At 46.2% G+C, this 23241-nt stretch overlaps 1 protein-coding gene across 2 annotated transcripts in view; it reads left to right on the forward strand.

The window, feature by feature from the left end:
* LOC137437861 (spectrin beta chain, non-erythrocytic 1) overlaps positions 1-23241 on the forward strand; it is a 156225-nt gene that overhangs the window by 18842 nt on the left and 114142 nt on the right. The window contains exon 2 of one of the 2 annotated variants that reach the window (XM_068132538.2): positions 19693-19845. In XM_068132538.2, coding sequence (XP_067988639.2) covers positions 19698-19845 — 148 coding nt within the window. In that variant the 5' untranslated portion in view covers positions 19693-19697. Of the gene's footprint in view, positions 1-19692; positions 19846-23241 lie in introns of those variants that run through there. The other variant, XM_068132541.2, reaches the window with a different exon arrangement.

Here is a 23241-nt window from a genome sequence, read left to right on the forward strand (position 1 = left end):
TTTTTCACAGCTCTGATGATTTTGCTGTCGTCAACTGCAGTTGTTTTTATTGGCCGACCTGGTCGTTGTCTATTGCTAAGTACACTAGTGGTTTCTTTCTTTTTCAAGATATTCCAATTTTTGTGCTAAGGTTCTAATTCAATTCTTCTGGTCTTTCAGCTTCCAAATTGCCTGCTTTTCTTTCATAGACAGTTCTCTGGTCTTCATGTTGGTTTATGCCTCTTGGCTCTAAAGGCAAACTACCAAAGGTTTTAGCTCTAAAGGCAAACTACCAAAGGCTTTAGCTCTAAAGGCAAACTACCAAAGGTTTTAGCCGTTGCTTTTTTAGCAAAGGCTAAAACCAAGACTAGACATTCACAGCTCTTTTAGGTGTGAACAATCAATGCAACAGGAAATGCCTGAGCAACAATAAATACCTGTCAGTCATTTGTTCCAATACATATTCTTACCTAAAATGGGGGGGACCGAACGTAAAAAGTGCTGTTGTTATGCGATGGTAAAACATATATGCATCGAAATACCAAGAAGTAAAAACTGACCGTCTGCACTCTTGTCTCATATTCATCTTTTGATTTCAAATCCAAATTTCTTGAGTATACAGCATTAATAACAAATTTGACTTCACTGTTACAATATTTATGGAGGGCACAGTAGTTTACAAGTAAATGCTACCTACCACCATTGCAAATCAATAGCAGCTTAGAAACGTAATAGGAACTAGAACAGCACTGGGTAGAGCACATACCTCCACCAGGCTGAAGAGTTTAAGTTTTGTATCTCACCGATAGGCCGGATCTGCATCCGGATCTTCACCAAAATTGAATCAATTCAACCTTGTCATTCACCCAACATGTCCACAATGTTTTGGCCGAATCCATCCGTAACCTTTTGATATATCTTGCTATATATATAGTTTTTAGCCTTATCTCTCAATGGTGAAGAATTCCTTGAAAAATTAAAAGATTCTACGATCCGGACCTGGATCTTCACCAAAATTGAATTATCTTAACCTTGTCAATCATCCAACCTCTCCACCAAGTTTTGTCCAAATCTGTAAATAACGTTGAGATAGCCTGCTCACAGACAGACAGACAGACAGACAAAAATAGGTGAGATAATAAGATGGCTTTAAGGGAGAAAAGTGATCAGTTTGTCTTTTGTCCATCTTCTCGTTTACTTGTAAACTCATTCCCATGTGGACACCCCAAAGACTCAGTTTAAAATGTATGCATCCTATGGTATCTTTATAGTGGAACAGACACAGAAAAACGCTTGCAATTTGATTGGCCGGTTTCCAGCCATGTTTCCAGCCCCTGGAGCTTCCGTGGCGTAGACAGAGGAAATTCCAGAAACCCCGCTCTGGAGCCGCATTTCGGGCTGTTTTCTTGCCATCTCGTGCAAACAAACAGACGTGATCTACTGCGTTTCTAATCTCCTGCATCTCCTAAGGAAGAGAGTTTCCCTCCCTCCAAAGTCTTCCATCACGCGACGCAGTCCAAGTAAGGCTACAGAAACACAATCAGAATGCCGCTTCACCAGAGTCGCCATCCGAGGGAGGCAGTTGGTCGAGTCCAAAGTAAACATAAGCGGATATTCGCTTTTGTCTCTTGTTTCAGTCAATGTTATGCTGTAAGCAATCAAAACGTAAATCCTGCACACGGTGTCCCGGAAGTGCAATGTCCTAACTTTCTCAGGTCATGGTCATACTGGGGATTTCCTATGGAAAGTAGGTTTTGCACCATGACAGAGAAACCTCAATATGTGCTCACTCGGTATGGTGTGTATACACAGGGTAGGGAGTGATAGCCTGACATAATTACAAAAATGCCACTTCCCAGGTCAATCCATGCCTTCGTTGATGCTTCACCTGCTGAACCAGCAAACCTTATTATTCTCTCGCTTGTCCCGTTGCTCACACATTCAATAATCACCCTCTAATAATTGCCCGACGACGGATGTCTGGCTCTCTCTCAATGACGTTTTCTTCCAAGCTGTATCTATTTTATAAATTCCGGGCACATCACTTTAAGTTTAAGCTGCTGCCCAAAGTGAGGTAAAGAATACATAAACTTTGGTCTATGGAATTCGTAATTACGATTGTAAGGAATACCATCATCGTCTCATGGCCCACCCTGTACCTTTAGGTAGGTAGGTGGCCCACCCTGTACCATAGCATCATATTGCACCAGACAGCATCGTTTATAAATGGTCCTCTGTGAGTGCTTTCAGATTACGAATGTATTACTCGGGCATCCCGAGAGTATTGTCTGAGGCTGTGGAGTCCAATCAATAATTAATCATGTGCAACGACTTATATGTCCCCCCCCCTGCAGGGAATGGCTGACACTCCTGCTGCAGTAATATTTCTTTCCCTTAGATGACCACCTGGTCGGGAGGTGAAGTGGACTCAAAGCAGGGACACCCTTTATGTGAGGGAGCGATGCAACCTTGGCCCACAGACTATACGCAAGGCCCTCAAAGCGGTCACAAAGCATCATGTCCGCATGTGACAATTTTGGGATTTCGTTTTTCGACAACAGAATTCCTTCCCTTGGATTGGTCTTTGTTTTAAATCCTTTCTTTTTCCATCCTTTTGTTTTGGGGACAAAACCTCTTGAGTGAGACTTCCCTTGAGTGACCTTGAGAGCTGGATTCTGATAAAGCATCATTGCACATCATACTCACATTTTTATTTTGCTGCCAATTTGGGCTATATCTGTGAGCTTTCTGGACACTGCAAAGCCTTGGCAAGTATTCTTTGTCTCCAAGGAAAGGGACACAAGGAAAGGAAGTCCATTGTTTCACGGCTGGTAAAAACAAAACAACCGTCCAGCTCACATACGAAACGCACAACGTCTCGTCGAGTTCCATCCAGGTTTTCCTCAATCCGAACTTTGGCTCCAGCAGTTCTCCTCGGCAACACTTACAAAAAATTTCTGATGAGATGCTATGATGAGATTTATCTCGGACCCCATGAGAAACAATTAAAGTTTTATTTATTTATTTATTTATTTGGTAAGGTAAGCAGAACTTCAATTTGCAGATCCCCCAACTAACAGCTCGAATGGAGCACTCGGTGTACTCCCGGTGAACTTGGCTATTGTTTATGGCCTGTAAATCCCACAGTAAGTTTGCTCCCTCTGTTCACTTGGTGGGTCAGCATGCTTCGTTGTTTATTTATAATGGACATTATTGTGCTAAATTGCTTTGTGGGGGAGGGAGGGTGGTGGCCGGCCCTCTTTGTCCCTTTCCCACAGCGATCGGTGAACGTTGCCCATAATTGAGGTAAATAGCTGTGCCAACATTTTCAGACCAGGCTGAGTTCATTGGTCTGTGTGAGACTGTTGGAACAGACTCAGACTCGATTATCTATCACAGAACCAACCGTTCGATAATAGAATTACAAAAAAGTTGTAAGATCCCGTGAACACAGGATGTGGTGGCGGTTATGAGTGACATCCTCTGTTTGTGAGCTTTTTCATTTCACCAGGGACTTCAATAAATGGAGAATAACAATAAACATGCACATCGACTAAAGAACGAAATAAAAAAACATCCTCACGCTCTTTGTAAGACTTTCTAACAATGAATGTTCCCCTGACTTTTGACCTGGTGTTGTTTTTGACCTGGTGTTGGCAGCTGGCACAAATATTCTGATTCTGATTTATCATATTCTGTTATAGAACATCGGTGCTGCCGTAGCAGTTTCTTGGCAATGGTTATACTCGGTGGGTTTGCAATTAATTTGCCAGTATATATATATATAATTTAATAAACAGGAAGTAAATTCCTGCGTGGGGCTCGTGTGAAAAAATTCTGACTCGACTCAGGACTCGAACCCACGAACCTCATCACTTATACAGTGACAGCCCACTGAGCTATTGAGTCTGGGATATCCTCAGAGATTTCTCACACGAACACTGCGAGCTTGAATGTATGTACAGTATGTATGTACAGTATGTATGTAAGTATGTATGTAACATAGCCACGAGAGGGGAGACAAGGTAACTGCCACGAGAGGGGAGACAAGGTGACTGCCATACCACGTGACCTATGACGTCAGTTGTTATAAAAAAACATTCTGCATGGGGAGTCACTCCTACCCTGAAACTTTCGGCTCAATCGGACATGTGGTTGCTGAGAAAAATGAGGTTTAGTCCGTATGGACGGACGGACAACCCGAAAACATGATGCCTCTGGCCACCTTCGGGGGCGGAGGCAAAAAATACAAAATCAGTAATCTTTTATTGTGCATCTCTTTAATAATAATTTTTTTTATTAATAACGTAGTGCACATGATTGCCATCCATGCACCCTTGCACTTTTTTCAAAGAACTCACAATTTTCTCTGAAAATAAGTTGAAATTGACAAAAGTATTTGGTCTCCACAATTATTTATTTCACTGTTGATATTACAGAATCTTTATTTTTGATTCAGAACTTAATATTTCCTTTTAAATCAGAAAACAAAAAGAAATGGCATTGACAAAATTATTGGCACCCTAGACTTAATATTTGGTCGCACAGCCTTTGGACAAAATAATTGCAGTCAAGCATTTCCTATAGCCATGAATGAGCTTCCTACACCTCTCTACTGGCAAGTTGGTCCACTATTCTTGTGCAAACTGCTCCAGTTCTCCCAGATTTGAAGTGTTCCTTCTCCCAACTGCTGTTTTCAGATCTACCCACAGGTGTTCAATGGGATTTAGATCTGGACTCATTGCTGGCAACTTCAGAACAGTCTAGCATTTCGTCTTGAACCATTCCTGAGTGCTTTTTGATGTGTTTGGGGTCATTGTTCTGCTGCGATACCCATGATCTTCAATGGAGACCCATATTTCTGACATTGGGTTGAACATTGCACTCCAAAATGCCTTGATAATCTCCTGATTTCATGATGCCATGCACACATTCAAGTGCCAGAGGCAGCACAGCAACCCCAAAACATCACTGAACCTCCTCCATGTTTGACTGTAGGGAAGGTGTTCTTTTCTTTGAAGGCTTCATTTTGTTTTCTGTAAACATAGAGATGATGTGCTTTACCAAAAAGCTCTAATTTGGTCTCATCTTTCCACAGGACATTCTCCCAGAAGGATTTTGGCTTCTGCAGGTGTGTTTTGGCAAACTACAGTCGGGCTTTCTTATGTCTCTCTCTCTCTCAGCTGTGTGGTCTCCTACCATAGGATCCCCCTTTCATTGAGTTGGCGACGGATGGTGCGAGTTGAATCTGTCGTACCTTGTGTCTGAAGGTCAGCTTGAATCTGTTTGGCAGTTGATCGAGGTGCTTTCTCCACCATTCGAACAATCCTTCGCTACAATCTTCAATCAAGTTTTCTCTTGCGGCCACGTCCAGAGAGGTTCGGTACAGTACCATGGGCCTTAAACTTCCTGATAACATTGCGTATGGTGGACACAGGAAAATTAAGGTCTCTGGAGATGGACTTGTAGCCTTGAAATTGTCCATGCTTGGCTACATTCTTGTGTCTGACCTCCTCAGACAATTCTCTGGTTTTCTTTCTTTTGTCCATGCTCATTGAGCTACACACAGTGACACAAAACAGCAGAATGACTCCATTTCTCTATTCAAACTGGTTGAATGAGTGATCACCCCTCAGCCCAATGGGCTAAGGGGTATTGTCGTCAGGGATGTCGTCCGGGCGGGCAGGTGGGCGGGCGTCCGTCAACTTTTGGTTTCTGTCAATTTCAAGGAGAATGGCTTGTCCGATTAAATCAATTTTTGCAGTGTGTGTTGGGGTTGAGTAGAGGAAGGTTCCTTTCGAAAATGGGCACGCTGCGATTTTCAATATGGCCGCCACGGCTTCCTTTCACCATGCATGGGCTGAGGGGTTACGCCTGCTTTGCGGTGCTATTTATTTTTATATTGCAGGCACCTGCAACTCACCACAGGTGAGTTCAATTCCAAAGTAAAGGATAATCACCTGCTTGAAATCTAATTATTTCTTACAACTTTAAAAAGGTGCCAATAATATTGTCTGGGCCATTTTAGGACTTCTGTGTGGAATAAGCTAAGGTTTTGTGATTTTTTTCAGGTTTTTTTGTTTTGTTCCACTGCAAACCAAAGTATATATTGTAACGATTTTGAGAAGTGTGTAACGAATTTGAGAAGTGTGTAACGAATTTGAGAAGTGTAACAATTTTGGAGGAAGTGTAACGAAGTGGAAACGTTACAATGTGAACGTTACAAACGTACGGTACCACCCTGTAATGTAAATAATGGTCGCAGTCAGCGTCCTAGTTAAATTGCATGAAAAGTACACGCAGGCCACGATATATCTTTTAAATAGTGTATTTCCTTATTCCATGTAGGCTAAGTATGTGTTTTCCCACTAGATTGACTTTGCATTGTATCAAACAAAATAAGCGTAGGCCCTTCCAATTTCCCCAAAACCTCCCTTCCATTTGCCTTCCGCATTTTGGTCGGTTTTTCTCTTCAACCACCATTGGCCACGAGGTAAGGTTGGAGAAGAAAGGCGTGTCTCCACCTCGTCAGAAGAGGGAAGGAGTGAACCGGCCCTAACAGCCAATCAACACCGTGGTGATCGACCCGGTAGGCGTGCCCTCGGAGCCGGCGGCTTGATTTCGGCCGAGGTGATAAAAGCGACTGTAAGGGACTGCTTTGCAAGATGACTGGAGATGAGCTGGAGATGACCCTGGGAGAGGAGCAAAGAGGCTGCACCAAAGAGAGGCGGTGAGATGCGAAACGCTCCAAGCCAAAGAGGAGAGGTACTCGGCAAGGAAACCAGCTTTGGAGAGACGCGCTGAAAGGAGAGAGACGGCCCCACCCCAAGAAAAGGAGCAGGTGAGCCGAACCAGCGCGTGGCGTCTCCCGCAGTGGATACGCGACGGAGGGTTTCCCGCCAAAACCGCGAGGAATTGCGAACGGCGGCCTCCCGACCTTGCCTCCATCTCAAGCCTTACCTGCCTGCATTATCCCCTGTGTAAGTGTGAACGTCCTGTCCTGCTCGTTTGTCTTGGGGCTAAGTAAAAATGAATAGTGTAAGTTAAGGATTCGCTGTGTCACTGTTTCTTCCATCCTTTGCTTGTGTGTGTATAATAAATCTGTTCTTCCTCCGTATTCTTCTTCTTCTTTTTCATTCTCTTGCGATCGCTTTAGAGATTTCCCGATTGAATATCCGTGGGGCGATCTGGTCAACGTCGGGTGAAATCGGGTTTTAATCGGGGAGTAACTGTTCGGACGCGGTTAAATACACCACCGCTCGGTCAATATAACATCTAAAAGCCGCGTCTGTAACAATATGTATGTATGTATGTATATATGTATATGTGTATATATATATATATATATATATATATATATATATATATATATATATATATATATATATATATATATATATATATGTGTGTGTGTATATGTACACTACATGGCCAAACGTATGTAGACACCCCATCTAATTAGAAATACATATGTGGATACCTGTTACGTGGTCCTCCCGGTGACTACCTGGTCTCGGTGACCCCCGGACCGTGAGAGGAACTCCGCCAGAAAGATTTATTATGTATGCGCTTTCGTAACGCAATCAATATGAATTCCAACCAAGAAAAAACCCCACACCAAGGATCCGGAATAATCAATGATATATTCCCCGAGCAATCAACCATCAACAATCCACAATCAACAATCAATCCCCGAGATGATTAAGATGGCCATCTTACATACGTGTGTCCCCTTTCCCCACTCCCGACCCTTTGGGTACTCACGACCCCTTTGGTCTCTGTCCCTCACAATGTCTCTGGGCCCCTCCTGACCAAGATGATGGTCGGCCTCGCCGCACACGGGGGGTTGAATGAACCCCGGGCGGACGTGCTTCCACCGGGCACGTACCGTACCGGGAACCACGGCTGCAGCACACCCCTCCTGGCCAAGCGAAGCGGGCAAATCAAGCGCCGCTTGCAACGTGCGCGAGGCCCCAATGTGCGACCCGTACGCGTCCTTGTAGACGGTGCGGCGAACTGTGCCGGACGCTGGGTCCGTGCACGGACCCACGGCAACTTGACGTGTCAAAAGGGTAGTTACACGTCCCGGTAACTCCTCTCGCCCGACGGGTTTGGGAACGCAGCTTTTCCACGCTGCTCAATCTCGATCCCCACTCTCCTCGGAGCTGGGCGAGGAAGAAGAAGAATCGTCGCTTCTCCCGGACCTCGTGTCTTTTCTTCTTCCGTTTCCGGTCTCCTTTTTCCCAGAAGGGCTCCTGACCCTTTAATCACAACAACCCTTAATCGACTACACATTGATAAGCAAAGACCTGAATAGTAATTCACATACATTCACATAAATATGTAACACTCCCCCCCTTCAAGAAAGAAAGTTTGAACCCAGCAAAAACTTTCTTTGCCGGCCAACTTGGATAAACAAACCAGATAACTCACCCCTCCTCCAACTCATCAGTTCCCCCCGGGCACAGTCATCACTTAAACATAAAGCAACAAAATTTCACACAATCCCCTAGATTAATTCCCTCTGGACCAAGCGTCAACCACTTCTAGTTTCTCTTGAATGACGGTTAAGAGGTGGTGACCAAAGCTCCCAAATTTAAACCTCTCTATAGCACTTTTTTTTGGGAGGCCCAGCGGAGTATTCCCTACATGGAAGCCTTAAGGAATGTGGAGTTCACGGTTAGTCCGGGGAGGAAAGTTCATTACATGGACGCCTTTAAGAACGGGGAGTTCACGGTTAGTCCGTGCAGGAAAGTTCACTACCTGGACGCCTTTAAGAACGTGGCGTTCACGGTTAGTCCGTGTAGGAGCCCCGGCTCGGCGGCTCCCCCGTATATATAGTGCTTCAACTTCTCCAGACTCCTAACAGTTACGGTGGGACCACTTGTCCCAGCCGTTACCTGACTGGCGGTCTCCTTCTCGGCCAGTGCTCTGACATTCATTTTTTCGGGAGGTGCCGTAACTCTGGGAGCCTCCATAGTAATATCGGCTGCTGCCAACCCCAAAACTACTGCCAAGTTGTCCTCTTCTGTAGACCTCTCGACGCCTACGAACTGCCTTCCCTACTGTTATGGTCCGACCCTCCAAATCCTTACCATTCCAATCCTTCTCTGCCTCCCTGGCGTCTCTTGTGCTTGCAAACGTGACAAAGCCGAACCCTCTTGACCGTTGCGTTTCCCTGTCTTTTACCACCCGCACTTCCACCAGCGGCCCATATCTGTTGAAGACAGAGGTCAGAACTTCTTCCTCTGTGTTGAAGTTCAGTCCCCCTACAAATAACTTGGAACTTTTGTCGCCATCCCGAGCTGGTAGGGTGTTATTTTCCCTGCTGTGCTCTTTACCAACCCTCGGGTTACCATAAATTTGCCCCCCGGCCAAATCATTCCCAATAATCACAGATACTCCCTCTACAGGAAGCGTGGCTTGTAAACCGACGGTGACCGGTCCTGACACCAAATCGGATTCCAAATGGATGACATGAAGTGGGGCACTAACACAGCCACCGATCCCTTGTAACCGAACACTATCACCCGTTGCGGTACTCTTTGACAATGGCAAAATGCCTTCAAGCATTAAGGATTGATGGGCTCCTGTGTCCCTCAAAACCCTAACCGGTCTTGGGTTAGTCAAGTCTCCCTTGAGTGAGACCAACCCCTCATAAATAAATGGTCGGTAACTCTTCTGTGGGCGATTTCTTACGCTTGCCATCGCATTCGGAGTGGTAATAGTCGGACTCCGCTCTGGGTCTTCCCTTTCCATGCGGTAACAACTGGACATCAAGTGTCCAGGTTTCTTGCAAAAAGCGCAAGTAGGCCCGGAGGAAAAACTCGTGGTCTGCCTCGGGCCCCCCGAAATATAAGTTTGTCTTGGGCCCGCAGCCCTCTGATTTCGAACAGGTGGGGTATCCGCGTTGTCCCCATAATCCTCTCGAGGCCGCCGCCATGTATTGTCGTTCTCCGCACCTGCTGTTCCCCACCTCCCCTGCGGAGATCTAGGCGAGGAGTTAGGTTCGTGGACCCCTATCCGGTGTGTTAAGGCATAATCATCTGCCATGGTGGCTGCGTCCCACAACTTCGGTACTTTCTTTTCCTGCAGGTACACTTTGATGTCCTCGTGGACACACTGTTGAAATTCCTCCACCAGGATCAAGTCACGCAATGTTTTGAAGTCTTTCCCGACTCCTTTTGACTCACACCACCGATCAAACATGTTTTCTTTCACTCTGGCAAACTCCACATGGGTCTCACTCTCCCTCTTCCTGGCATTCCTGAATTTTTGCCGGTAAGCTTCCGGAACCAACTCATAGGCTTTGAGGATGTGCTTCTTCAATACCTCATAATCTGCACATTGGTCCATTGGTAGCGCCGAATAAATCTCTTGAGCTTTTCCCACAAGCACACTTTGCACTAGTATGGTCCAGGCCTCCTCCGGCCAGTTTAACTGTCGAGCCACTTTCTCAAAGTGTGGAAAAAATTTAGCGACTTCCTTTTCACTGAAGGGTGGAACCAGCCTCACATGTCTGCCCACATCCCAGGTGTTCTGGCGAGGTGTCGACCCCGTCAGCAAGGGTGGTACCTCTCCCCGTTCTCTCATTAACTCCAGCTCCTTGAATTTAATTTCTTGCTGAAGCGCCATGTCACGTTCCTTCAATTCCCTTACCGCTTTTCTCTCCTCTGCTTCGAGTTCCCTTGCAGCTCTCCTCTCCTCTGCTTCTGCTTTCCTTTCCTCTGTTTTCATCCTTTCTAACCTTTCCTGGAGTTCTCGTTCCACTCTCCTTTCTTCTTCTGCTCTTTCCTTTTCTGCTTTCCTTTCTTCTTCTGCTAACCTTTCCTGGAGTTCTCGTTCCACTCTCCTTTCCTCTGCTTGTTTCTCTTCTCTCCTCTCTTCTGCTTTCCTTTCTTCTTCTTTTAACCTTTCCTGGAGTTCTCGTTCCACTCTCCTTTCCTCTGCTTGTTTCTCTTCTCTCCTCTCTTCTGCTTTCCTTTCTTCTTCTTTTAACCTTTCCTGGAGTTCTCGTTCCACTCTCCTTTCCTCTGCTTGTTTCTCTTCTCTCCTCTCTTCTGCTTTCCTTTCTTCTTCTGCTCTTTCCTTTTCTGCGTTCCTTTCTTCTTCTGCTCTTTCCTTTTCTGCTTTCCTTTCTTCTTCTTTGATCCGTTCCTGGCTCCGTAATTGCAACTCCAGTTTCCGGAGCTCAACGTCTTCTGGTTCTTCGGGTAGCCACTGCCAGGCTAACTCGTCCCATGTTCCTAATCCCACCATAGACTGTATCACCGTGGTCTGCAACTCTGCCTTCCTCAAATTAGTTCGGACCTCCAAGTTAAAATGTTTGGCCAATTTCAAGAGGTCCGACTTTAGTAACGCTCGGAACTGTGCCTCACTCGGGGTTACCGCAAAGTTCTGTGCCACAAACGCCATGGTGCCTATCGTTAACACCTGTTAACCTTCACCCAAGACTTTACCCCACTTTCCACAAAAATTTACCAATTAATACTTAATTAATAAATTTTACTTAATAAAAATATTTTATTATACAATTTTACATCCCGGACGTAGACCCAATTGCGAATCCGCAAATCGTAATTTGGACGAGCCCCCAATTCTGTTACGTGGTCCTCCCGGTGACTACCTGGTCTCGGTGACCCCCGGACCGTGAGAGGAACTCCGCCAGAAAGATTTATTATGTATGCGCTTTCGTAACGCAATCAATATGAATTCCAACCAAGAAAAAACCCCACACCAAGGATCCGGAATAATCAATGATATATTCCCCGAGCAATGATCAACCATCAACAATCCACAATCAACAATCAATCCCCGAGATGATTAAGATGGCCATCTTACATACGTGTGTCCCCTTTCCCCACTCCCGACCCCTTGGGTACTCACGACCCCTTTGGTCTCTGTCCCTCACAATGTCTCTGGGCCCCTCCTGACCAAGATGATGGTCGGCTTCGCCGCACACGGGGGGTTGAACGAACCCCGGGCGGACGTGCTTCCACCAGGCACGTACCGTACCGGGAACCACGGCTGCAGCACACCCCTCCTGGCCAAGCGAAGCGGGCAAAGCAAGCGCCGCTTGCAACGTGCGCGAGGCCCCAAAGTGCGACCCGTACGCGTCCTTGTAGATGGTGCGGCGAACTGTGCCAGACGCTGGGTCCGTGCACGGACCCACGGCAACTTGACGTGTCAAAAGGGTAGTTACACGTCCCGGTAACTCCTCTCGCCCCACGGGCTTGGGAACGCAGCTTTTCCACGCTGCTCAATCTCGATCCCCACTCTCCTCGCCCTCGGAGCTGGGCGAGGAAGAAGAAGAATCGTCGCTTCTCCCGGACCTCGTGTCTTTTCTTCTTCCGTTTCCGGTCTCCTTTTTCCCAGAAGGGCTCCTGACCCTTTAATCACAACAACCCTTAATCGACTACACATTGATAAGCAAAGACCTGAATAGTAATTCACATACATTCACATAAATATGTAACAATACCAAATATTATTTTAATTTCAACAATTTTCTGGAAGAAATGGTGCATTATTTGAAAAAAGTTCTAGGGTGCCAATATTTTTGGCCACGACTGTATTTTACTCCCAAAATGTCTGCGATTTTGAACTGCACCCCCTGTCCTGTACCTTCACTCGATTTATCTACTGTTGGAAAGGTAATCATCGATTTACTTTGTCGAAAAAAACCATTGGCATGGTTACCTATTTTCTTTAAATGCATATGAAGATGGGTGGGGAAGACAGGTGAGATGGAAGGGAGAGGGGAGGCAGGAGTGGGAGAGGGGAGACATGGGTGGGAGAGGGGAGGCAGGAGTGGGAGAGGGGAGACATGGGTGGGAGAAGGGAGACATGGGTGGGAGAGGGGAGAGAGGGGTGACAGGGGTGCGAGAGGGGAGACAGGGGTGGGAGAGGGGTGACAGGGGTGGAGTAGGGGATACAGGGGAGGGAGAGGGGAGACAGGGAAGGGAGAGGGGAGACAGGGGAAGGGAGAGGGGAGACAGGGGAAGGAGAGGGGAGACTGGGGAAGGGATGGGGATACTGGGGAGGGAGAGGGGAGACTGGGGAGGAGGAGGGGAGACTGTGGAGGGAGTGGGGGAGAGAGAGAGAGAGTGGGGGACTGGAGGTGGGAGTAGAGATGGGAGGAGGTTTGTGTGTGTGAATGCATGCGCGTGTGTGTGTGTGTGTGTGTGTGTGTGTGTGTGTGTGTGTACACACATGTATGTATATATATCTATTTGTGTGTATATGTACACTACATGGCCAAACGTATGCATACACCCCATCTAATTAGTGGATTCGGCTGTTTTAGCAACACCTGTTGCTGATAGGTATTTCACTCCCGTTGCTGACAGCTGACAGCTCAGCCATGAAGTGGTAGGCCACACAAGCTCACAGAACAGCACCGCCGAGTTCTGAAGCGTGTAGCACATAAAATCGTCTGTCCTTGGTTGCAACACCCACTTCCGAGTTCTAAACTACCTCTGGAAGCGACGTCAGCACAACAACTGTTCAGCGGGAGATTTATGAAATAGGTTTCCATGGCCGAGCAGCTGCACACAAGCCTAGAATCACCATACGCAATGCCAAGCCTCTGCTGGAGTGGTGTAAAGCTTGCCGCCATTGGACTCTGGAGCCCTGGCAACACGTTCTCTGCAGTGATGAATCACGCTTCCCCATCTGGCAGTCTGGGTTTGGGGGATGCTAGGAGAATGCTACCTGTCCGAATGCATAGTGCCAACAGTAAAGTTTGGTGGAGGAGGAATAATGGTCTGGGGCTGTTTTTCATGGTTTGGGCTCAGCCCCTTAGTTCCAGTGAAGGGAAATCTTAACCCTACAGCATACAGTGACATTCTAGACGATTGTGTGCTTCCAACTTTGTGGCAACAGTTTGTGGAAGGCCATTTCCTGTTTCAGCATGACAATGCCCCCATGCACAAAGCGAAGTCCATACAGAAATGGTTTGTCGAGATCGGTGTGGAAGAACTTGACTGGCCTGCACAGAGCCCTGACCTCAACCCCATTGAACACCTTTGGGATGAATTGGAATGCTGACTGCGAGCCAGGCCTAATCGCCCAACATCAGTGCCCGACCTCACTAATGCTCTTGTGGCTGAATGGAAGCAAATCCCCGCAGCAGTGTTCCAACATCGAGTGGAAATCCTTCCCAGAAGAGTGGAGGCTGCTACAGCAGCAGCAAAGGGGGCCCAACTCCATATTAATGCCCATGGTTTTGGAATGCATTTATGTGTATGTGTGTATATATATATATGTATGTGTGTGTTTATGTATATATATATATATGCATACATACACACATACAGTATATACTTTTGCTTATTTGAAAGCAGACCGTGAAGTCTCAAGAATCTCGTCGAAAATCTTTGAAATCCAAAATTTTAATTCCTGGAATCACCTATTAAATGACCATTGTCACACTTGCCTCCATTTCGAAACATCATAGGATTTTGGAGTTCATGTTTTAAGACATGTCACCGTTAATCCCGGCAGGGTATTTTGAGTAACCCAGACACGTTGAGAGAGATTTCTCTGCATTCCTTGCAGTGGGTCGCCATGAACTTCATTGAAAGTTTATTACAAATGTTGACGAGGATTCACTGCAATTGCAAAGATATTCCGTGTCGTTGTCGCCCCCTTCCGTCCATTATCTCTAAATATACACCATTCTATCCCGAACCTTGTCCTGTGTCCTCGAGTTTTGTTGCATTTTGGATGGGGTTGTGTGGGGATTGTATTCGTTGACGAGAGTAAGCAGATGTGGAAGGGGGGGGGGGGGGGGGGGAAAGCCATAAGTTTTTCACCTTGAAAGCCTCAGGCCTACTGTGATCCCTCAGTGCCACTCAAAGAGAATAAGGTATTCGTTCCTCAAATCAGCAGAAATCCCACGAGGAACATAATAACTGCACGAGGAAAACAAAGGTTGGACCTCACGTTGGGTCTCTCCCTAATCCGAGCCCTCCCCGTTTCCCTCCTTCCTCATCACCCAATCCTGACTGTTGGCACCGATGGTCGGCAGTGGGTTTTCCGAGAGGCAGCCTCCGGCCTGACCTTTCCAACACAACGTAATGCTCTTTGCCTGCACGTCGATTCATCGGCGGCCTGTATTCAGCCACAGAACGATCCTTTTATTGAGAAAAGAACTTTTGAGGCTTTGTGGAAACATCGGCAAATCTAATTACATCGAGGTGGGGTAGGTTGGGGGTACATCTATTTATTATGTATGCAAATTTTCCGGATCTTTCACCCCCATCGACCCCCAGCCATCCTCGAAGCATGCCCCTTTCCCTCTTCCCTCCCATTATTCCCATATTTACCCAAACTTATTTCCCTTTCTCTCCCCACTTATCTTCTTTACCTTTCTCTCCTATCATCCTACTTTTTGTGGACAAAGTCAAGGCTTATGGAAGAGCGAGTACACTGAACGAATCAGGACGCCAAAGAACAAACGGAACTAGTACAGTTTACGTGAACCAGGTAAACTGGCTGAACAGTTTACGTGAACCAGGTAAACTGGCTGAACAGTTTACGTGAACCAGGTAAACTGGCTGAACAGTTTACGTTTTGTATCCTACTGATAAGCCGGACTTGGATCTGGACCACTAGTCCTTGTCACACACCCAACCTGTCCACCCAAGTTCGTCAGAATTCGTCCCCAACATTTTGAGGTATCCAGCTCAGTGAAACAAACAGGGTGAAAATATAACCTCCATCCACCTTCAGTGGTGGAGATATCAATTTAAAGATGGGGGAGGCGCCTTAAACATAGTACGTGCTGCTTCCTCCTTGCTTGACGTTTTTTTTTTTTTTTTTTTTTTTTTTTTTGTATACAAGATCGAGGCTCGTGAAAGAGCTAACATTAATCACACAGAAAGACAAACCGACACATAAAACATATAACATGGGGAGCGGTAGACAAGATGGGGCGAGAGGGAGAGGAACACAAACACAACATCTGAGAGCAGGGACATCGAGAGATCTGTGGGAGGGAGAGGGCTTTGGGGGGGGGGGGGTTGGCATGGGAAGGGAGGGGGTGAGAGAGGTATAAAACATATGGACACTGCCGGGACTTCCAGGAAAGAAGTTGGAATTTCAAACAAGGTGGATCTGGGGTGAATTAGTGGGGGTAGAAAAGATCAAGGTTTTGGATGGGGAAAGATAAGAGATGGTGGCGAACAGCTGTTTTAAAGACCTGGAGGGAGGAGTGGGATTGAAGGGAGTGTGGGAGTTTGTTCCAGAGGCGGGAGAAAAGAGGAACGAAAGAGTGAAGGTGAGCAGAGAGCCGAGATTTCGGCAGTTTAACCATCAGAGGGTTGCTGGCAGATCTTGTGCAACCTGTAGGAATATTTGGGGGGCAAAGCACAGAGAGAGCTGGGGGAGCAAGGCCGGAAAGGAGTCGGTAGAAGACAGAAAGATTCAGACAGAAAGACAGAAAGAAAGTTCAGCATTTAAGGGGATAGAGCATGGACAATACCTTTAGGTTGGCATTCATAGCGAGGAGGAAATGCCCCACTGAGTGCGTTGAGAAAAGCAGTGCCATTGTTGTAACGCCACTGGTACCCAGAGTACCCCGGAAAGTAATGGCACTTCCCCCAAGCTTCGTGCCTGTTTGGCTCTTCCAACAATCTTCTCTTATATTCGTCTGTATGTCCATGTATGTGAGATGGGTGTGTGGCAGTTCCACTATGAGCTTTTGACACTGTACTGTAAAAAAAAAAAAGGTGGGGTGGAGAGGAAAGAGGGGAATGAGAGGACGCATGGGGTAGGCAAGATGGATGGATATACAGTGGTGAGAAAATGTTTGTGAACCCTTTGGAATTTTCTGTATTTGTGCATAAACTTGACCTAAAATGTGATCAGATCTTCATTTGCGGCCTAGTAATACATAAAGAAAAGCTGATTACACAAATAGCACAAAAAAAATCTACTTTTTCATTTATTTATTGAGCAAAATGATCCAACATTAAATTTCTTTGTCGGAAAAAGTTTGTGAACCTCAGCTCAATTGAAAAAGAGGGTGAATCAGCTTTCAATCAATGGGATGACAATCAGGAGTGAGTTTGGGTGGTCCTGTCCTATATGAAAAACATAAACTTTGTTCGTCACCATCAGAGTCTGGTCTTCACCACAGAGGTTTGTGGAAGTGCGTCATGCCCCGATCAAAAGAGATTTCTGAGGACCTCAGAAAAAGAGTTGTCAATGCTCATCGGTCTGGAGAGGGTTACAAAACCATTTTAAACATGTTGGGCTCCACAAACCCACCGTCAGGCAGATCGTGTACAAATGGAGAAAATGCAACACCAACAACACCAACACCCAAAAATTCCAGGAGTGGTTGTCCAACTAAAATCACTCCCAAGAGTAAGGAGCACAATAATCCAGGAGGTCACCAAGAACCCCAGGGTCTGCAGGGCCTCTCTTGCATTGGCTAATGTCAGTGTCCATGAGTCCGCCATCAGGAAAACACTGAACAAGAAGGGTGTGCATGGGAAGACAGCAAGGAGGAAACTACTGCTCTCCAAGAACATTGCAGCCCGTCTCAAGTTTGCCAAATACCACCTGGATGACCCAGAGGACTATTGGACAAATGTTCCGTGAACAGATGAGTCGAAAGTGGAACTTTTTGGCTTCAATGAGAAATGTTATGTTTGGCGAAAACCAAGCACTGCATTTCAACATAAGAACCTCATCCCAACTGGGAAGCATGGTGGTGGGAGTATCATGGTTTGGAGCTGCTTTGCTGCCTCAAGACCCGGACGGTTTGCCATCATTAACGGAACCATGAATTCTGGATTGTACCAGAAAATTGTACCAGTGAGTAGAAGCAACATGTCCAAGGTGGTGAGATGAGGTCATTGGAGAAAAGGAAGGCTTTCATATCTCCTGTGATGATGGATTCCATGACCTTGCTGATGATTGGAAGGAAGCTGATTGGTCTGAAGTTAAGGGGATCGCTTTTTGCACCTTGTTCATGTAATGTGGTGATGTGGGTTGATTTCCAAGCAGATGGAAAATGACCTTGTGCAAATGATAGGGTGATCAGAGCAGGAAGAGGATGTGCAAGCGCAGCAGAGCAGGTTTTTAGAGCATGTGAGCTGATGCCTTCTGGTCCAGTCCAAGGTTGCCAGAAACTTCTCCACCTTCTCAGGTGCAAAAGCCACAGCGTCCAGGACCAGTTTGGTATGACTGGGAAGGGTGGGTACTGAGAGCGAGGGGTTGGAGACAAGATTTGAAAGCAACCACAGAACTGATGCATTCAGCTTTCTCATGATCGGAGGCAGCTGTTGTTCCATTTGAAGTGAGGGAAGGGATGGAGGCGTGGAATACTCCAGAGACAGATCTAATAAGATGCGACCATGTTTTAGAGGAGGGAGAGAAGGTTAAAGTTCCCATCTTCTCTTGCTTTTCTCATTGCCAAATTTCTCCTCTGCACCCTGTGTGTATGTAATAAATATATGGTCCCTTATCATCACCTCTGTTTGCTCAATCAATACTTTTGGCTATTTTTATGTCTCCGTCAACGAAGTCGCCGGTGGCATTATGTTTTCAGGTTGTCGGTCCGGCCGTCCGTGATAGGTTTTCGTTACCGTACCTCAATAACTTGAGAACGACTGAAGGGATCTTAGTCAAACTTGGTGCAGGTATGTATAATGAGGTAAAGATGAACTCATTAGATTTTGGAGTCGAGGTCAAAGGCCAAACGCCAGAGGTCATGTTAGGTAAAAATCCTGTTACCACGAAAACTTGTGAACCAGTGATATTATTCTGTCCAAATTTGGTACAGTTATGTAGAATGATGTAAAGATGTACTGATTACATTTTGGGGTCAAAGGTCAAAGTCTGTAATATGTCTATAACTTGAGAACGGCTGAAGTGATCTAATTCAAACTTAGTACTGGGATGTATAATGATGTAAAGATGAACTGATTAGACTTTGGGGTCAAAGGTCAAAGTCTGTAATAGGTCTATAACTTGAGAAGGGCTGAAGTGATCTAATTCAAACTTGGTACAGATATGTATAATGAGGTAAAAGGTAACTGATTAGAATTTGGGGTCAAGATGTCAAAGGTCAAAGTCTGTAATAGGTCTATAACTTGAGAACGACTAAAGGGATCTCATTCAAATTTGGTACAGATGTGTAAAATGATGTAAAGATTAACTGATTAGATTTTGGGGTCAAAGGTCAGAGGCCATATCAGGTAAAATGTGATAAGTTGTGAACAGCTGAAGGGATTTAAATTAAAACTTGGTCCAGGTATGTATCACGATGTAAACATGAAGTGATTAAATTTTGGGGTCAAGAGGTCAAATGTCAGAGGTCATATCAGGTAAAAATGTGATAAGTTGTGAACAGCTGAAGGGATTTAAATTAAAACTTGGTACAGGTATTATAACGCTGTAAACATGAACTGATTAAATTTTGGGGCCAATGGGTCAAAGGTCAGAGGTCATATCAGGTAAAAATGTGATAACTTGAGAACAGCTGAATGGATTTAAATGAAACTTGGTCCAAGTATTATAATGATGTTATAATGTGGGCGGAGGCATATCGGTCGACATCGTGACATCAAAGAGTGTCGTTCTAGTTCCAAACCTGCATTTGCTGTAATTGTTCTCCCTTTAAATGAAACAAAAAATTTAAATGTGCAATCTCTTCCTTCTTTATTTTAACCATGTGTCCCCACTGCTCTGCTCTTGCAGCAGACATGTCCTCTTTGGATTTTGACTCTGACGAGCTGTCCGAGCTGTACGGATACGTAGACAGCCGTTGGCGTAATGAGGCAGACAACGGAGTCGAGGAGGGCGAAGACCCTGCCCGCTTGTTCGAGCGATCACGTATCAAGGCATTGGCCGGTAGGTTGCATTGAAGTTTCACGCCTGCTCGTTTAGAAGTTTGATCCACGCAAGGCCAATATTTGCATAGTAACTAGCAGTGACGTGCAGAACATCCGTGCAATTTAAAATGTGACTTTGAGGCCTCAACTCTTTCCCCTCCCCACTCCACCCCTCTCCTCCCAACCATTCCCCTCCCCCCCCCCTCCCTCCTCGCAAACCCCAAGTCATCAACCGACCGCTCGATCGCTGAGGCCTATCTTCACAAGGCCCATGACGCTTATCGGCCCAAAATCCTTTCAATTGTCGATTTGGTCATTTTTAAACTGAAGGGAAAACTTATAGGGAGGGCATGGCGATTGTGAATGTGACTGCTCCGAAAATGTCTTTGGCTTCACACAGCACCAGCATGGCGGCCGTATGATTTTTCAGGTTGAAATTGTGGGTGGAGTCAGACGAACTGTCCAACCAATGGGTGAAGCTCGAACGGACACAAGCACCTTTTATAGTATAGCAGCAAGGTTAATTTGGTTCACTTATAGTCATCCACAGGTAGCTCACACCAGAAGGCGTTGAGGAAGCATTAATGAACGACTAGTTGTGAACGTTTCCAAACCTAATAATTCATCTTAGACAGGTTACGACTCCATCGTGGAGTTCTGCTGAGGCAGCCTTCAACCAGGGGAGGAATTTGGTCAGAGCACCAGGACACGTGACTGTCTATTTTTGAAAGGTACTTTGGATGCTTAACAACCTCAAGCAAATGCTAACAGATGAGATGAATTAATTTGCTCGATATTCTGTAGGTGTGTGATAACATTTGAGGGAGTAGTGATGGGACATTCAGATTTATCCCGTAGTACTACTACTAATCCACAGGCCCAGTTAAGGGGTGCAACGACCACCCTTGGGGGTTGAACTTTGTGCACTTCGTTCCCCTGGGACAGGAGAAATGGGAGGTTAGGACAGGAATTTTTGGCCATGGTGCCGGCGATAGCTGGCCTACTATTCGTCAAGGACACCGTGGGATCTTTAACGTCCACCAAATAATCCCGGGAGATGGGACACTAGTTTAATGTCCATCTGAGGGATGGCACACGCATTGATGAATCACCCGGCCTGTGAAACATCGAGATGACAGTTTATAGCTGGGTCGGGATTCCAACCCAGGACAGACAGCTTAAAGGGGAGTGTGCGTACTCCTAGGACCACCTTGTCACCCATCTTGTAGTGAGGACTAACTATTAAAAATGCTGTGCTAGTGGAGGACAATAAGTTCCTAACCGTGCCTTGCAAATGGAGATGCTGCGCCAGTTGAGGCAGAATTTCGTATCTCTCCATCAGCCTCGACATTCCACGCTCGCCCGTCATTTCATCACGAGCAGTATTTTGAGATCGCTGGGTCGTTCTCATACCCTGGCACTGACCATCCATGGTTCTTCAATGACAATCCGTTCCATCGACCATCACCGGTACCTTGTACTTACAGAAGACCATCCGGGGTCCATCACTCATGACCATCCGGGGTCCATCACACACACCAGGGTTTTTACAACTGCTTGTTTGGGAGACCTTGTACTTACATTAGACCATCCGGGGTCCATCACACACACCAGGGCTTTTACCACTGCTTGTTTGGGAGGGGGTGGAGGTTAGGGGAAGTGTTGGGAGTACTGGGGTGTGGATATGGCACTGTCATGATAACCCAAATTACCTCTTTTGTCACTGAGTTTCCTTCAATAAATCTTACACACTTTGTTGTTGTTCATACTAACTGAGAATAACTTTCTGAAGATTCTGTAAGATATAAATTACTGTACTTAACCTTTTCACTGCTTCATTACCTGTTCCAATGTTGGTGTTGGCTTAGCGGTTAGGGTGCCGGCTTGGGATCCGAGGATCCTGGGTTCGAATCCCGGTCGATCGCTGAATTAACGCCAGGGGGGTTGACTCAGCCTGTCATCCTTCAGAGGTCGGCAAATTGAGTACCAGCTTGCTGGGATGAATGATCACGGAGTGTACCCCGATTTAGAATAGGTACACCGTATCCCTGCGCATCGTAGGAGCGTGACCAAGGGTTGGCGCCAGGAAGGGCATCCGGCCATAAAAACATTGCCACAAACAGGGAACCATGATTGTCATGGGGCCCGCAAGGCTAACCCCTTCTCTAGCGGGGAAAAATGGCCTTAAAACGATCATTCATTCATTACCTGTTCCAATGACTATACTATCTCCATTGACATGTATGTACCATGTGAAAGTAACCACCATATATAGTGTATGCTTATCATGTGTAGCATCAGTAGAGGGAGGATATATACATATACATTAATTATAATAAAAATTCCTTCAAATTGAGCTCAGCACAGCATGTACTACATTTAATACATCAGTGGAGAGGTAAAATAGGCTGGCAGGAGGTGAAGAGGCGAAGAGAGTGAAAAGGTGAAATAGGCTTGAGGTACGCACACTCACCTCTAAGCTGTCCAGCCTGGGTTCGAATCCCGACACGGATATAAACTGTCATCTGGTGTTTCACAGGCAGGGTGATTCATCAATGTGTGTGCAGTCTCTCCGGTGGATGTTAAAATGGGTGTCCCGTCTGCTATTGTTCGTTGGTCGACATTAAAGACCCTACGATGTTCTTCACGAAGAGTAGGCGAGCTATCGCCGGCACTATGAACAAATTCCCAATTGCTGCCGTGACTTTAGTCGAACGTCAGGCCTAGCCAGCCGGTTCGTGAAAGACTTGGGCCAAAACTCCCCTGGCCAACTTCACTTGAACGTGGGAATAAGGTTTTATGGACTATTGAAGAAACAACTCAAAACCTCCATTTGTACTTCACCCATGACGATTCAGTGCTCAGTTAGTTTTTGTTCGCCGCAGGACAACACATAGGGTAGAAAGGAGGGAGCGAGAGAGGGAGGGAGAGTAGGATGTGTGGAGGGTGTGAGGGAGGGATGCTGGACTGGAACTCATCACCTGGGTGTAAACCCGAGGTGGCCTTGAAAACGGAGAGAGGGAGAAAGCCAGAGAGGTAGAGAGGTAGAGAGGTAGACAGGTAGAGATAGAGAGATAGTCAGAGTCACGGGTGACTTGCATCGGAGTTCCTTGACAAGGGGTCGTTTATACCCCACAATGGACGGCCCGTTTTCCCTGGGAAGCCCACAAAGCAGCCGCGAGATGGAATGCAGGTTCAAGCAGCTGCAAGGTGAGATTCACCAGCTCTTGCAGGTATTACGAGGGGACCAAAGCCGGCCAAGTCTCCATAATGTATATTCTGAAGTGTTTAAGTGAAGGTAATAGCTCACATTATGGTATATTTAAGCTTGCAGCAAACTGTGTACCTTCACCTTTATACCCCTGCCCATATACACCTGCACAGTGAGCCCTAGTCAGCCAGAAAGCTGCACATG

The sequence above is a fragment of the Myxine glutinosa genome, chromosome 12, assembly GCF_964187855.1.
Source record: "Myxine glutinosa chromosome 12, kmMyxGlut1.1, whole genome shotgun sequence".
Classification (NCBI taxonomy): Eukaryota; Metazoa; Chordata; class Myxini; order Myxiniformes; family Myxinidae; genus Myxine; species Myxine glutinosa.